This window comes from Cibotium barometz, chromosome 51 (assembly GCF_041138505.1).
Source record: "Cibotium barometz isolate CiBa-2024 chromosome 51, ASM4113850v1, whole genome shotgun sequence".
Lineage (NCBI taxonomy): Eukaryota > Viridiplantae > Streptophyta > Polypodiopsida > Cyatheales > Cibotiaceae > Cibotium > Cibotium barometz.
The window spans coordinates 34217140-34234905 of record NC_141096.1 but is presented as its reverse complement, the minus strand read 5'-3'; the positions used below and the strand labels follow the sequence as shown (position 1 = coordinate 34234905).

Sequence of the window (17766 nt, the reverse complement as noted above, 5' to 3'; positions counted from 1 at the left end):
TTTAATAATGTTCAATTTTGTATCTTTATTTTCCAACTTATTCCATGTACCACTAAATAGGTATACATGTGTACCTATTACATCATTTGTATCATGGTGTAGTAGCCTCAAATTGTTTGCTAGTATTAATGTATAATGAATTATTTTTGTGCTAAACATGAGGTATTGATTGTAGATTCTTCGTCATTTAAAATGTTTCACTTTCCCAATCATCTATACAAGCTTCAATCCCAATATCCATGCCTAGATAAATGTAGAGCTTACTAAGTGATGGCATGTGAGAATGTTTTGATGGAAGGTATACACAAATGTAGGTGTAGGTACACAAATGTAGCTTACTAAGTGATGGCATACGAGAATGTTTTGATGGAAGGTATAGGTACACAAATGTAGGTGAAAAAAAGCTAGATGAGAAGGACAAGCTTTAGCATTGACCCATAAACTTTTTAAGGAAATTTACGTGTCAATTTTTTAAAAGAAAACTCATCAAGACAAAAATATATATTTAGGACCTTTGAGTACTCTAACTCATGAGCCTTGGCCAAATTAGATTTAGGACCTTTGAGTATAACTCACGAGCCCTAGCCAAAATATACGAGTGGTTTCAAGTTGCTTGCCATGCAAAGAGGATTCTTGAAGCACCTGTAAGAATGGAAGATTTAAGAATGCTTATTTTTGACCTCTTCACACACTTCCCTTGGCTGCCAATCAGTTGATTATAGTTGCCACCTAGTTGGTAATTGTTTGGCAACCCTTTTGGATTTTCAAGTGGGTAATCAAGGGACCCATTGTGAAAAATCATAAAGTTCCCAACCAACTGGTTTGGCAACTACAGTTAGTGTTGAATAGGCCCTTCATTTACCCATTCATTATGAGAGTCAATATGTGGTTCCTCATTCACACATGGGCGAGGCCACCCACATTGACTAGTTTTTTTATGACTTTTGCATTCAATGGTCCAAGTGCCTCTTTCTTTCATGCTTTTTTCCATCGTCTCCTTAATTTCACTTCTTTAAAGAGGCACATAAATCACCAACCACCCCTTCCCACTTGGCTTGAAGTAAACTTGGTCATAAAGGTGAAGCTACACATCTCTAAAGATAAAGGCTTTAATTTCATTAGAGAAATATAAACCAAGGTTATCGTATAGCTTTAAAGGAGGCCAACAAAAAAAAACTTCCCTCTAAAATAACCCATTTATATGAGTTGAAGCATGAGGTTCCTTATTAAGCCTTAAAGGTGAGGATTGAGGCATTCAAAGAATTTTATTATTTTACGAGCATGTGATTGCACTCGTTGCATATGAGTATGTGATTGTACTCGCTCTGCATGCATCCAAGGGCACTTTCATAAAGTTGTACTAAAATAGGAGCAAAGTGGCTTGAGATACGAATCCTTTGTGTAATCCAAAACAAATTGTTAAAAAAAGGACCATTGTTTCCATGAAGTCTGCGACACTTGTCATGCTTGACACTTTTTATCTCCCAATCTCGTGATCTAGGCTACCATGTGTCAAAAGGGAGATCATGCCATTTGCTTGCCAATGGCTATTGCATGCGAAAAAATCTTGTGTGTGTGTGTGTGTGTGTGAGAGAGAGAGAGAGAGAGAGAGAGAGACAGAGAGAGAGAGAGAGAGAGAGAGAGAGAATCCATATGCATTAAGTGCACAAGATGCAATGTGTCTTAGGAGGTTCACACACCGGGTTGTAAAGGGCATGTTAAGCTCTTATTTCAATGTTTACCCCTTATCCAGGTATAGTACAACAGAATCAATACCTCAGAGGTTTATACCCACTAAGGAATTGGAACGTATCTTTTTATGGATTGCTAGTGCTTCCTGTCTTGGTAGGTTCTCTCCGACCCATTTGGCGGTGGGTGAGGATTTGGACGCACTGATGAGGACTTGGATGGTTAGATTGCATGACAGGGGTGCTAATTTTTCATTTATTTTTATATGAGATTTACAGACCGACTATGTGAAGGCATGTAAGAACGTGGTATTATAAAATGCTAGAAACAGAATTTTACCTTGCCATGCTCATGCCAAAGTCCAAATGTTGGCAATGGGTGTGTGTGGCCATGGTCTAAGCAACACCTCTCTCTCTCTCTCTCTCTCTCTCTCTCTACACACACACACATGGTGGTTTTGGGGAATCCCCCCAGCCGCTGGTTTTTGGCAAACTGTGTACAGTATAGGTAGTAGTAGACTGCGTTCTCGACTTCATCAACGTGGCTTCAATTTCCAACCTCCATTGTTGGCCCTCGCGCCTTGGACACACGCACACACACTCATACACATGTCTCACACACGCACACACAAAAACACACAATAACGACGGCACACAGTATTTCCATGATCTGCTTCATTTCTGGGGTTCCACATACAAACCCTAAGCAACACAGAGAAAGTCCCGCAAACCTAGAAGCCGCCCGGAAACCAGACTTCCAGAAACCCTAAAGTGGAGAAGCCTCGATTGCAGGGACTACTATCTTTCCCACACACACACACACACACACACACACACACACACACACACACACACACACACTTACACACAGAGGAAATCGCTCGATTGAAGTGGCCTAGCATGCGTGCTAGAATATGCGCATAGACGAGCGATTGATGCCGGACACAGAAGAGACATTTGATGATATGCCGGAGCGTAGAAGGCCTGTGCAGAGGCTCTATGATGCTTGCAAGGAAACCTTCACACGAAACGGAGGTCCCTTCTCGGCTCAAGGTCTGCAGAGAGTCCGCTCTCTACTAGGTACGAAGAAAGCACCAGTTTATGAGCTATTAGGGTTTGGCTTTAAACCTAACTGAATTTCTATGGGTGAATTAAACCTAACTGAATTTTTAACCTGGCCCCCTAAAAAAGATTCTGCATTAGTCATGATAGATGTTAGATCATAGATTAGGGTGAATTAAACCTAACTGAATTTGTAACTTGGCCCCCTAATTCTAATCTCATGGTCTGTTGCCGTAATCGTAATCTCTCAATTACATTCTATTTCAGCTTATGGATCTTCTAAGTTATGGGATGATAGGCCGTTAGTGATGAGGTAGGGAATGCCTTTTGGCATTCCCAGGCAGAATGGGCGAGGGGGGACTTGGGGATTTGGGAATGGCGGCCAAAAGGAGTCCATCTGATCATGCACGCATGGCTCCGTTTTGCCCCTTCAAACAAATTGACTGGTGTCAGACAAGCTGATTCTTGAGAGTTGATTGTCTGGAGCTTCTCTGGTAGATTTTAGCAATCCGATGGCTGGACTAGACAGAGAAGGAAATTATTCTACTGAACCTCGGTATGATGGACGGTTGTGAACTGCTGGTCTGGGAGTCATAGGCCAGTCCATCAAGAATGCGTGTGCTTAATCTACGTGTATGTATACCTAACTCTCATTTGTTACTCTGGCCTCTGTCCTTTTATTGAACAGGGCACACGAAGGGCCAACATTGTGACATAGCACAATGTTGGCAAATTTAGATTTTGAAATTTGGGAATAGCACGCAGCACTAGAAACCTGGGGGTTTGAACGTTGTTAGTATAGGACGATGCATTTTGTGTATGTTCTATCTTTCTACATGGTTTGCCTAATGTTTCAGGGCCAAATCTGGGTTTCATTTTTTGGGACATGCTCCTCCTTGTATGAAATGCCTATGAAACTTTTTTATGAAACATGTTGCATGAAATGCGTGGCAACTAAGTATGGTCAGAGAGGAAGCGTTTTCATACGTGGATGAAGGTTGGAAGCTTGGGCAGGCCAGGACAGTCGTGGACAGGCTGGGCAGGCAACTTTGTGGCAGGGCAGCCAAGTCTGGGGATGCCAAACTGATTGTGAGCAGTCCAACTTTCATCCAACCAGAAAATCAGCACTCTTATATAGCCCCCACCCCCATCTTGTTGTCAGCATCAGCATTCGCTGATTTTAGCCCCTTCCACAGCTTGTAAGTGGCCCAAATTAGCAGCAAACATCAGCACATTGGTGCTATTCTGTTGGCAGCAAGCGTTTTTTATGGTGATTTTGTGTGTCGAGGAGAGAGAGGAGGGAAGTGGTGAGGAGGGGTGAAAAAAAGGCATTAGGCTGGGTGTATGCAAGTGACAAGGAGAGAAAAGGAAGAAAGAGAGAGTGAAGTGGTGAGGAGAGGGAAAAATAAAAAATTGCCAATGGGATGGGGTGAGTGCAACTGACAAGGAGAGAAAAAGAGGACAAAATATGAAGTTGGTGAAGAGAGGGTGGGAGAAAGAAGATGTGCCTTTGCCTGTTGAGACGGTGGTTTTCAGGCGAGTGGATGTTTTTTTCCCTTCTCTTAAAAAAAAAACATTCATGAGATTGGGCCTACCAAGAGATCGTTTTCAGGCCTATGTTGGAGGTAGAGCTTTGAGTTTGGACCCATTCACCAGAGGCAGGCACTCATTGGACAAGGTGCACAATTGCACTGCGGCTTGTGGCAGGATTTCTTGAACTTTGTAAGGTCCTGCCCATGCAAACCCAGCTTCTTGGCTCGTTTAAGTACCAAGCCTAGTAAAGGAGCACCAAGTCACCTTGAGAAAAGTGAGGGTGATGTAAATGAAGGAGCACCAAGTCACCTTGAGAAAAGCGAGGGTGACGTAAATGTCGGTTGTGCCATGTCTTGCGTGTGTGCTGCTCAGCTTCCAGAGAGAGGTTGGCAAGGGCACGGGATTCTTCCAAGATGGATAGATGATCAGAAATGAGAGGCATCAAAGCAGGAGGGTGCCCACCTTGTCACGTGCACGCATGTGCCATGGCTAATCTTCGGCATGAGCAGCATTAATCTCTGATTAATAAGCAGTTAAGTCAGCATTTAGGTCACGATCAGCAGCCTCACATCAGTAGCATCAGCAGTAACAGCACCTCATCATCATCATTAGCATCAGCCACAGCTGTGCATCATCATCAGCATCACCATCATCTTCATCATACACTTGAGGGCATGGGACCTCTGTCGGCTGCCTGTAGACAACCTGTTGGCAGCGGCGCAGCCAGCAGAAGTTGCCGGTGGGACAGCACCCAGAAGAAGGGCCAGCAAGTGGGGCAGCAGAAGAAGTAAAAGTGTAGCAGTAATGGCATTTAAAGCCTAGACAATGTCCAGGACCTGGCCGACAGCTGTGGTACTGGCCGACCTGTGCCTCAGGGTCATATATAAGCATTCAGTCATAATTCAGATCATTCAAGTCATTCTCATCATCATCCATCATAGCAGGCTGCAGTAGTCAGTAGAAGTTATGTAAAGGCCAAGGGGTCACCCCCTTTGGGGCTGGCCTAAGTCTCAACCATGTACATAATTTCAACAACCTTTTTGTACAATATAAATACAAGAAAACCCTGACGCCAATCTCTCTCTTCTTCTCTCTCCTTTGTAGTAATCATGTGTAATCAGCATCTCGTTCTTAATCAAGCTTAGGGTTGTGGATCAGTATAGCAAGGCTTCCGCGAATGCAACGTTGGTATCAGAGCATTCAGGCTCAGCCCACTAAGCATAGTCCCAAGGAAGGTGCACAGTTCCAACAGAAGAATGCAACAAGGTAGCAGATGGAGTGGTCTGCGAACAGGCGAAGCTAGAGGAAGCATTCCCTGAGGGTATGTACGCAGAACTAGTACATCATTAAGCACTTCGATCAATTTCAAAGGCCTAGTAACAAGCATGATCAATTCCGGCAGGTAACCCCTGCTGCTATGTTAAGGGTAAGGGGAAGCAAGCATGGGGACAGCCAGTGGAACAGATGCGCCAGTGGAACGGATGCTTAGTTCTTTAGCAAGACTTGGAAGTGGAGATCACGAGTGAAGGTGTTCAGACAAAAATATCAGTTAAAGTCAAAGTCAATTAAAGTAGCAAGTCAAAGTCGAAGTTAGTAGCAGGAAGGATGACAAAGTGTCCACCCCGTCATCAAGTTTAGTAGAAGGGAACGCCCGTGCCATGGCTAATCTTCGGCATGAATAGCATTAATCCTTGATTAATAAGTAGTTAAGTCAGCATTTAGGTCACCATCATTAGCCTCACATGAGTAGCATCAGCAGTAGCAGCACCTCATCATCATCATTAGCATCAGCATTAGCCACAGCAGTACATCATCATCAAATCATCATCTTTGTCATACACTTGAGGGCATGGGACCTCTGTCGGTTGTCTATAGACAACCTGTCGGCAGCCAATAGAAGGTCTAGTTGCAGGTGGGACAGCACCCAGAAAAAGGGCTAGCAAGTGGGGCAGTGGAAGAAGTAAAACCTCAGCAGCAATGGCTTTTAAAGCCTAGACAATGTCCAGGACTTGGCTGATAGGTGTGGTACTGGCCGACCTTTGCCTCAGGGTCATATATAAGCATTTAGTCATAATTCAGATGATTCAAGTCCTTTTCATCATCATCCATCATAGCAGTAGTAGTAGAAGTTATGTAAAGGCCAAGGGGTCACCCCCTTTGGGGCTGACCTAAGGGTCAGCCATGTACATAAATTCAGCAACCTTTTTGTACAATATAAATACAAGAAAACCCTGACACCAATCTCTCTCTTCTTCTTTCTTCTCTGTCTTAATCATGTTTATTCAGCATCTTGTTCTTAATCAGGCTTAGGGCTGTGGATCAGTTCAGCAAGGGTTCCGCGCATGCAACACCACCCAGGTAGGAGTCATGGTTGAATTTGAAAGGGGAGATGGCTTCCAATCCAAAGGCCAACTAGAAGGGGTTGTGTTGAGTAGCAGCTTTATAAGCAGTGTAATATGCCCAGAGTGTGACCGAGGAGAGCATCTAACCATTGCTTGGGATGCTGATGACAAGTCTTGCAAAGAAGGTGACGTAGCACTTTGTTGGTACTCTCGGCATGACCATTGGTGTAACTTGGTTGAACACAATGCTAATCAATACACTTAAATACACTAAGATTTGATGGACACTTGCTCAAATACAAGAAGTAAATTGCTAAATTGACAAGAGACACACAATGAGCTGGAATGGCCGACCCCTCCCTCAAATAAAGTATATTGATCTTGGGAGAATCAAGTACATAGTGTCATGGGCATTTTTGACGAGATTCCCATACCAATGCATATGAATATAGTATTGCAAACAAGTGGTTGTTGATGTAGACTTGCAATCCACACTACCCTCTGTGCCCATGTTCCCTACCATCTGCTCTCTATCGTTCCACCAACACATGGCAGCAACAATCTGCAAGAGAGCATGTAGGACAAGAGAACACTACACAGGGTATGTGATCTTGTAATACGGTTCCTCCCTCCTGCTACTTGCTCCCATATTTAAGCATAAAAGCTTACCAATAGCAAGTAGAGTTGATGATAGCGGAAGTCTTCGCGATGGAAGTCCTTGGAGTGTTGAGATCTTCGATTTGTCGCATTTCTTCGTGACAAAAGTCTTCAAGAGAAGTGAGTTTTGGTCTCCCAAAACTTAATGAAGTGTGTACACACTCACTTATAAATTAGTGCTAACTCCTAAGGCTAGGTTTATGACCAATACTTACCACTTGTCACATGCCACATAACCATGTCACCAATTGGGTGGCCAAATGGTGACAATTGGTTGGGGGGTAGTAGTGTAACATGACTACTAAGCGGAAGTGTGCTTAATGATGATTAATGCAAATCAATAAAGCTTAATGCTAATCACATGCTCATGACATAGTGCAGTAGAGAGAAGGAGAAGAGACACTCTTTACGTAACCTACTCCTACTATATATTACTGAATGAATGAGTAATTACAATAATTGTCATAGATTCAATGTAGATCTAGACTATGAATGCTATGCATTGAACTAATGCTTACGGTCCTCCTTTGTGCGATGGAAAACGCTAATTTGGAGATGTACTTGGCTGATCCAAACTGTTAGATTGCATGGTATTGGCTTTGCAATCTCTATCTTTGAATGATAAGAATGACCCATGATGCATGCATAAGCTTGTTTTTGCATGATTTGTTTGCGTGTGTTTGCTTGTTTTGCCGTGTCAGTACACTGGACGGGGATGCTCCCAGTGTACTGTGGGAGTGCTGCTTGCTGACACATTGGTGTGGCGTGTGAACAGGTGGTAAGTATTGTCTTTTTGGCCTTTTTCTAATGTAAAATCTATAAAGTAATCCAAACCTTAATATTTATAAGGTTGGGTGTTCACACATTTAAAATTTGGTCCGAACACTTTCTAGTGTGAATGCCCATGAGCTAACCTTTGATTAAAGTTTAATAATATTTAAAGCAACTATTGCGAGCTAACCTTTGATTAAAGTTTAATAATATTTAAAGCAACTATTGCATGGGCAACTTCTCTTTTCCCACACGTGGAAGATATGGAGGGGGGGGGGGTGGTTGATGAAAGGTAGGTGACTACAGAAGTGGAAGATATGGAGGGAGGGTGGTTGATGAAAGGTAGGCGACTACAGAAGTTGTGGGAAGAGTTGATTTTTGGGCCTGCTGTACGTGCTTGCAAACTGCACCCGCCTGCTGTACCTGTGTTGTACCTACTTGTGCATACTGCACCCGGCTGTTGTACCTTTGTTGTACTGGCCTGCAGATTGCACCCTACTATTGTACGCTGGCCAGTCAAGGCCTTAGAACCTTCGCCCTGTTGGTCCAAGACCATATGCACAAGCTCCTATCATGTGATGGTGCTGAGCTGCTACTGGTGATCAAAGAGGAGTAAAATGCTGAGTACTGAGAGGGCAAATGAGACAACAAAGTGATGGCCATGTCCTCTGAAGATATCTCCTTCCTAGCCTGAAGATATCTCCTTCCTAGCCTGAAGAACCTCTTGCTGAAGAGCCTGTAACTTGTTGATGTGCTCCCGCATCGTCGAAGAGTTTACAAGATTCATCACCCGCATCTGCACCTCCAAGGAGATCCGCTTCATGGGTGATACCCTGTTATACAGAGAAGCCAAATGTTGCCATATCCCTCTGGCCAGTGTCATATGCTTTATATGATTAATCACCTGCTGTGGTGTGCAATTAAGGAAGATGAAAGAACGCACATGGGCATTGACACGATTCCACAACTGTGCCTGAGCCTCTCGTTCTTTTTGAGTAGAGGGTAAAAGCTCCCCGTCCTCGAACTCCGGCCATGGAACACCAACCACAATGAAATCAGCCAAGTCATAAGACTCTAAGACAGACTCCATCATTACCTCCCATATGCCGTAGTTGTTCTTGTCCAACTGTCGATCCATCGGGAATGTGGGGAGAGTAGGGACCTTCACGTGCTTCTTAGCCATCTCAAGCAAGTCTTTCCATCTCAAGGGTTCACAAGGTCTTGTGAAGGGAGGGTGGGTGGAAAAAAAAATGAAGAAGAGGCTGTAAATCGTATGCAAGGTGGCTGTCCAACTGTGATGGCCGCCTTCTACCCGATCTCCAACTCTCAAACAGCCCAAGCAATCTCCAGTCAGCAAACCCTCAAGGTCCCACTATCTCCAAGCTTCAAGCCACCTGGGGCTATGATACCATGTCAGAATGCATAGCGGAAATGAAGAAAACTGCTGTAGAGAGCAAAACGCAGAAAATCGAGAGAGAGAGAGAGAGAGAGAGAGAGAGAGAGAGAGAGAGAGAGAGAGAGAGAGAGAAAAAGAGCAGGTCCATTGCGAGCCGTTCTTGCAAGCCCTCCGCTAAGCACCCGCCGCCATCCTGAAGGGAGAAGGTCCTCGGCCTGCATCACTTCCACGACCACCCCATCAACTTGCAGTCCTTGATACGCCGGGAAGGTAGGTGTGCTCAAACTCGTTCTGTGAATCCCCTGCTGGCATGGCGTCTTCGCCGGTTCTGAGTTTCCACCAGGAGACTCCCCCACCACCTCTTCGCCAGTTTGTGATTCCTGACCGTGTTATGGATGGAGCGGACTCCTCGAGCCGTATTTTCAGGGAACGAGCAGTTGTTGGGCGCATCACAGGTCGCTCCATCACCCGTGCTGCCTTGCGTGACCGTTTGCAGTCTGCTATGGGTTCCCACCAGGGTCGTGTGCTGGAGGTCTCCTATCTCGGACGCGAGATCTTCATGGCCTTACTCTCCGATGCAGCCTCTGTGGCTACCATTTGCGCAGTGGTCCCTATCCTAGCTGGGGGGCGTGCTTTGTATATCTTGCCTTGGTACCCTTCCTTCACTGAGGACGAGTTCGAGGCCAGGCAGATTGCTCCACGCTTTCCGCTCACGCTCTCTCTGCCCTCGTTGCCCCGTCAGTTCGTACAGGAGGACTTTGTCATTGCCTTAGCCTCTGACTTGGGGATTGTTGTTCCAGGCTCCGTCCGTTTATCAGCAGGTCCTCCTCGTGTGCAGCTTTTTGCTTCTTCTGCCATTCCGGACTCTATTCTTGTTACTGGCAGAGGATCTTGTCGTTTTACTCAGCGTCTCCTCGTCACTGGCCGACCTGGTCAGTGTCTTCGGTGCCATGAGATGGGGCACCTGGCTAGGCAGTGTCCCACTCTCCCGTCGCCTCGTCAGCAGCGTCCTACCACTGTCCAGCCGGAGCGCAAGGGGAAGACTCCTATGCAGCCAGATGTTCCTTCATCGAGTCGTCCACCACCCCTTTCCGCTCCTGCTCCAGTCGACGAGTGGAGGCCCGTTCAGCGCAGTCATAGTTTCCAGCAGAGGGAGCGGCGTGTTCCTCCAGTTCCGCCTTCTCAGCTAATCCCTGCGGCTAGACCTCTTTCACCGGCTCTCTCTTCAGTTCAGGGCACTCAGTTTTCTCAAGGTCACGGTCAGCAGACTCCTCCTGCAGTGACAGGTCTTCTGACCTCTCACTCCCCTCGGTTACCTTCGCCTCGGGCTTCCCAGCTGGCTGCCATGCAGGTTGATGCCCCACCCCCTGCTCCTCTGGCTCTTCCTGCGCCCCCGGTCTCCATCCCGCCCCCTTCGCTTCCTCTTCCACCTCCACTGCCTCCTCCTCTGCCTTCCAGTGTGTCTCGTGCATTTCTAGACTTCAGCCCGCCAGCTTGGGGTGCAGCGCGTGCAGAATGCAGCGGCCATGGCTTAGGCCCTTTCCTGATCAGACTCTATGTCCTACAGCCATCAGCGAGAGTAAGTGCCGGTTTGCAGTTTGTTGGGGGCACTTCAGGTCCGATGCACTCTTTTGTCTTACCCTTCGGAGGCTCTGAGGTTTGGTCAGAAGAGAGTGTGTTGCAGTTTGTTCGCTCCCATACTTTGTCCCAGTTGCAGGGCTGGCTTGGTGCCCGTCTTGACGCCGACTGGCTCTCTTCTCTGTTCCCACGCTGCTGTGGCGCGTTAGAGTGGTTGGATGCCGAGTCTTGCTTCTGCTTGCCAGTGGTTATATGTTTACAGGATTCCTTCTCAATGCCATCCTCTATGCAGATTTGGGGCATCAAGCGGGTGGCTTCAGTCTTGCGATGTGCGCAGACTGTGGTTAGCCAGTGGCTCGGGGATGTTCGCTTCTTTGCAGAGGGGATGAGGATTCCTTGTTTACCTCCACAGGATGATGCTTTGGAGAAGACAGCCTCTTCCAAGAGGCAGAGATTGTGATGCAGTCACTTTTGCTGGCTATATTACATGATGTTTTTTGATGCAGTCATCTTTGCTGGCCATATTACATGATGTTTTTTGGTGCAGTCATTTTTGCTGTCGCTATTACATGATGTTTTTTGATGCTATGATTACAGTTGTACATGCTCTTTCATGGGATGTATTGCTTCGGTCAGCTTGTTGGCTGTACACTGTTGTGGTTGCCTTATACCTTTGGTTTGGGGTCTGCTGACTCCTTGCTCGTGGGTGTTTGATTTGGATATACAGTTTTTTCCTCCTCCTTGGTGCTATGCATATCCTCTCTTGGAATGTTAATGGTTTATGCACTTCGAGGATAGTTGGGAACAGAGCTTCCCGACTAAAGCGGGAGATTGCTAGCGCCACTTCGCCATCTGTAGACATCTTGCTGCTTCAGGAGCATAAGCTGGCGCATCCCTTTGGTCACCTCCTGGGCTCTGGGTCCCGCTCTTACTGGTCGCCGGCCATTGGGGACTCCGGTCACAGTTGTGGTGTTTGCATTTCCGTTAGCTCATCCTTTGTGGCTTCGGTACTTCAGCATGGTATTCTGGTACCTGGCAGAGCGATGTATGTGATTGTGAGGATTGCGGATTCTCGGATTGGCTTCTTGTCGATCTATGCCCCGACTCTTGCCAGAGCTCGTTCAGCTTTCTGGAGCCTCTTAGTGGATGCTTTGTGTCCTCTGCTTTCCTCGGTAGATTCATGGGTTGTTGGAGGTGACTTTAACAACATTGAGTCTGCCCGTGACTTCCAGGCAGAGGTCGCCCCTGTGTTGATCTCTATCGCACCTTCAGAGCAGGATGCTTGGGAGAGGTTTCTTCTATGCATTCGAGCTGTTGACGCGTGGTATACGCCTTCTTTTGCCCACCTGCCTTGCTCCTTGGCCTTTTCTTGGGGTCTTCGCCGTCAGCAGGGCCGATTACTGGAGAGACTGGATAGATTTTATGTTGGCAATTGGGCCTCCTTCCTGGGCGGCTCCACTTGCATCTGGCCTGGCACCTCGATGTCGGATCATAGCCCTGTCTCATTGACTATTTCTTTTGAGCGGCCTCATGCAGTTCGCCGAGGGTCTCGCATTCCGGACAGGCTACTCTCTGGTAGCGATCTTTCTGCTTCGGTTGCTCAGATCTGGGGAGCCGATCCCACTTCGCAGTCCTCTGCAGTGCAGTTCCTACATGCTGAGTTCCTTGCCACCTGTATCAGAGAGTCTAGTTTTTCTTGCCGGGAGGCCGCCTCCGCTTGTCGTCGTGAGGTGGCCCAGCGTGAGCGATCTCTGCTTGCACCATTAGCATCGGTGCAGCGTCTCTTGCAGTCCCATCCAGGAGATGCACATTATGTTGGTATACATGCACAGTTGCTTGATGAGATCCGGTCAGTTCAAGTTAGGAGGTCTGAGTTCTCTGGTCACGCAACTGCGGCTCGTTGGGTAGCGCTCGGTGACCGAATGAACAAAGACTTCTTTGCATCACATAGAGAGCGACCTTGTGGGACTGCTCTTCGTGCAGTTTTGGATGACCATGGGCATTTACAGACTCACCCAGATAGAGTCCTGGAGATTGCTACAGTCTATTATGCTGATCTATTCAGTGCTGATCCGTTGACAGATGACATTCAGGCGGCCAGAGCTACTGTATGGTCCCACACGCGACGTTCAGTCACTGCGGACATGGCTCGTTCCCTTTGCTCTTTGTTCACAGTCCAGGAGTTACGCGAGGCGGTAGAGGCTCTAGACCCTGCTTCTTGTCCGGGGGATGATGGCCTCTCTAGACAGTTCTTCATTACTCATTGGGATGCAGTTTCAGGGCCCTTGCTGAGAGGGCTTCAGGAGATTTATGATTCTGGGACCATGCCTCAGTCTCTTTGCTCTGGGCTCATATCTCTTATACCTAAGGGGGGGGAGGGCATGCTCCTGCGACAGTGGCGCCCCATTACTCTCCTTCCTACGGTATATAAGATATTAGCTTCCATGCTGGCAGTGCGAGTGAGGCCCTTTCTTCCAGACATCATTCATGGATCACAGACTGCTTTTATCCAGGATAGATGTATCCTGGATAATATCTTTTGCTACCATCAGGCGGTAGAGTGGGCTCAGTCTACTGGCACTCCCCTAGCATTGCTTTTTCTTGACTTTGAGAAAGCATTCGATAGGGTGGATTGGTCCTTCCTAGAGGGTACTCTTGCTCGCATGGGGTTTCCGCAGCAGTGGATCACCGGAGTATCTGCACTTTACAGATCAGCAGCCAGTGCAGTGACTATTGGGGGTTTTGTTGGCAGATCTTTTGACATCTCTCGCTCTGTGAGACAGGGATGCCCCCTTGCAGTCTTTCTGTACTTATTTGTGGGAGAGGCACTTTCTGACTTTCTTCATGCCCGGCAGAGAGATATACAGGGAGTCACCTTGCCACTTACAGGCGAGCGTGACCTGATTGATCAGGAGTATGCTGATGACACTTTGCTCATGGTCCGTTATGCCATTGCTGTCCTTGATGTGACGCGTTCAGTTCTTGATGTTTATTGCTTGGCCAGTGGTGCTCGCATTAACTGGCACAAGTCATATGGTATGCTGGTTGGCTTTGAGGATGTCCCGTCTTGGGGTGTGGCAGAGGGGTTTACATGGTTGCAACGGGGTCAGTCCTGTCGCTATCTGGGTTTTCAGGTGGGACTGGATATCACTCCCCAGCAGCAGTTTGCGCCGGTTTTGCAGTCGCTTCGCAGAAAGCTCTGCCACTGGTCTTCCCAGCACTTGTCTCTTGCAGGGCGGGTCCTTGTGGCCAATCAGGTACTGTTGGCATCTGTTTGGTACATTGCTTCCTGTTGGATGCTTCATACGGGAGTGATGCGGCAGGTTCGCCGCCTGATTCGCAACTTCCTGTGGAGCGGCCGTGATGGCACTGTTGACACTAGAGCTAGAGTCCGTTGGGAGACGATTATCCGGCCCATTGCAGAGGGAGGCCTTGGCATTATTGATCCAGAGATGCAGTGTCGTGCTTTGCTTACCAAGTTCATTGTCCGCGCCTTGTTTCCGGGCAATGAAACTTGGAAGCTTCTTTTCAGATCGGTTTTGCACACAGTGACCCCGCAGTTGGGAACCCGCGATGGTCATACTTGGGTTGCGTGTATACGCTATATTTTTTCAGATTCTCCTCTGCGTACAGCTCATCTGTCACCCTTCATGCGCTCCATTTTACAGATATGGATCTCCATGAGACAGGGCATGCATAGACGTTCTCCTGCCTCTCTGCCAGAGATTGAGCGTCAGCCCTTGATCTGGAATCCCCATGTGTTGGATACTGAGGGTCGCCAGCTTGGCCAGAGGACCCACATTGACTGGGCGGCTTGGGATAGCGGCCCGGCTGCTTCGATGCATGCTTGGTCGCAGACGCGGCAGCTTCCGGCAGATTTTATTGGGGAGGAGTTCTCCATAGGCAGGGGTATTCTGCCTCGGATTGCAGAGATTGATGCAGCTATTCCAGAGCTTTGGGATCGTGCCATTCGGGGTTTACATGAGATGCCTGAGCACTCAGGATGGTTATGCATGTTTGGTACTGCAGGTACACCCTTTCTTGTTTGGAGCTCTCATTGTTATTGGCCTATGGTTTTTATCCCTATGGGCATGCCAGATGCTTTTGGCCATGTCAGATTACAGTTTCATGGTTTGGGTTGCCTAGAGGAGCTGCGTCAGGCTGACTGGACTCCCATCCGTGTTGTTGGCTCTTTCAGGAAAAGACGGGAGGTGGACCCGTCTTTTCACATTGGTATGGCTGCCCGTTGGCGATTATGGATCTGGGAGGGACGGCCTCTTTCGCAGCTGACTTGGGACCCCGGGGAATGGGAGTGGCCTGCTGTGGAGCCCGGCGCTAGGCATACTTCCTTTTTCGGGTATACTGTTCGGATTGGGAGGCACTGCTTGCTTCGACGACAGTTACATAGACCTACGCGTTCAGGCACTTGGCTACATGCAGGTCTCTCTCATGCCTTCCTGGCACAGTACTGGGTATCTATTTGGAGGCTGAGGATTGCTCGGCGGATCACTCTCTTTTTTTGGTTGACTGCTCATGCTGGTCTTGCTGTCGGTACTTGGGGTGCCTTGATGGGCCATGATCCCATTTGTATATGCTGTGATCATCAGGTTCAGGAGTCTCAGGCCCACTGCCTCTGGTCGTGTCCTATGGCGTCCTCTGTTTGGCGAGCAGTGGCTCTTCTCCTCAGCAGAGCTGGTCAGCATGCAGGTTTCCTCAGTTGGGGGTCTGTGTTATGGCTCCTTCCTTGGCCGGGACCTCATGTGTTCTTTGAGGGTGAGGGCACTGATGCTGTGCTTATGCTTACGGCGACGGGGTATCGGAGGGGGTACCTCAGTATGATTCCTCCCGACGCCTTGCACATGGAGCATTGGCAGAGGGATGATGTTTTTATGGTGATTGCCGCGATTGCGATGTGGAACATTTGGAGAGCTCGTTGTCTCCATGTCCTTAGTCACACGCGGCAATCGACACGTGATACTCTAGTCCTGATTTGGCTCGATCTTATCCGTGCACTGCGTTCCACGTATGATGATTCCTGTCGGCCTTCACAGACAGCTCAGGACAGACTCCAGGCCTTCATTCGTCGTTGGGGGCGCACGGGTCTCTTCTTCAGGATTGTTGGAGGACATGCTAGATGGGAGTACACTCCCCCACAGTGGTTCATATTGCACACATCACATCATCCTCCGTGATGTAGCACCGACTGCTCACAGGCTTCACGCCTCCCACTGCACAGTTTGTATGCCCCCTCAGTAGGCCACCTCTGGCACTTTGGGGTTTTTTCATACCCAGTATTATAGCTCTGTGTTTCCTCAAAAAAAAAAAAGAGAAACCGGCCTTTGGTAGAAACCAAAGTGCGGTAGACTAGCAGTCACCCCTCCAATTGTAGTCCAAAAAAAATAACAAATTTAACAGGAGCTAGAATGTCCCAGAACTGAAAGGAAAACGACACCTGTTGGCCCCAAAGCTTGGCGCCCCTTTCGGTATTTCTTTATTCAAATTCAATGAAATGTATAATTGAGTACAACAAAGCCAGTCAGGAAAAGTAAACCTGCATGTCCAATCTAGCAGCCCTCAAGACCTCTTAGCACAGAGGATTCACACACAGATCTGTCCCACAAAAGCAACACACTGTGCTTTCCTCTAATCAACCAAGACAATTCAACAGGGGAGCCTTGAGCACACATCTGGCTGTTCCATGAACATGGTTTCAAACTCAGTTCAAATACACATCCACTGTCCAATCTCTGTTTCCACCCTTCAAACTGCCATACCCCTCCTCTCACAAGGGGCCAGATGTGACAACTCTACAGCAGACATAAGCGAGTGGAAAGAAAGAAAGATTGATATGTTCAGAGCTTACCAATTTTAATGCGTGGTTCTGCACCAGAGGGACTGACCGTACCAGTCTGTGCAACAGACTGTCTGTACTTTTCTCCCTGCAGCCGTCTGACTGAAGCACCAACTATACTCTGATAAAATGCCACTTGCAGCTGAAGATGCGCCGCCTGCAACTGTTCAGGGCTGAACAGGATTGTAGCTGCCTGTACCTGTCCATACTGGTCTGCAGTATCCGACTGTACTTATCCGTACAGGATTGTACTTACAGTCACTTGAACCTGCAGCCGCCTGCTGTCCGTACCCTGGTTGCCAGCGCCGCCTGAACCAATAGGTGTGCAGCAGCCTGTACTTGCTGTCGTACAGCAGCCGCCGCCTGCACTAGCTGTACGGAACTGCAGCCACGTGCTCTGTCCGTACAGTATTGTCTGTACTGCTTCCGCCGCCTATACCTGCTGGACAGGTTGTCCTTGTCAGCTTGCTCTGTACGGCCTGCAACCACTAGCTCTGTACGGCCTGCAACCACGTGGTCTGTACGGCCAGTTGTGCACGGCCTTGCAGCCACTCTCCTCAACGCAGCTAGCTTCCACGATTCCTCCAAAAGCAAGAGAGAGAGAGAGAAGAGAGAGGCGTGTATCTCCAAAAGTAGAGTTGCCCCTTTCCCCAAAAATATCCTAGTGGCCCCTTTCTAAAGTTTATCAAATTTCCTAAGGGTCACTTATGCCTAGGGGCCACCCAAGGTTAAAACATTAAAAATATTAAAGTCCTTGGTCCCCCTTCACATTTGAGGATGTCCACACATCATACCATTTGTCCGGGCACCCCAAATATAAATCATTTAATATTTATCTTGCTCACCAACCACTATGCCCACACTTGTGCTGTTCCACTTTCACAGGGT

The 17766-nt window shown here is 47.8% G+C and overlaps 1 protein-coding gene across 1 annotated transcript in view; it reads left to right on the top strand.

The window, feature by feature from the left end:
- The first annotated feature begins 2233 nt into the window (after positions 1-2233).
- Positions 2234-17766, top strand: part of LOC147609573 (plant cysteine oxidase 4-like) — a 60256-nt gene continuing 44723 nt past the window's right edge. The window contains exon 1 of the mRNA XM_086787573.1: positions 2234-2768. Coding sequence (XP_086643699.1) covers positions 2603-2768 — 166 coding nt within the window. The 5' untranslated portion in view covers positions 2234-2602. The remainder of the gene's footprint in view (positions 2769-17766) is intronic.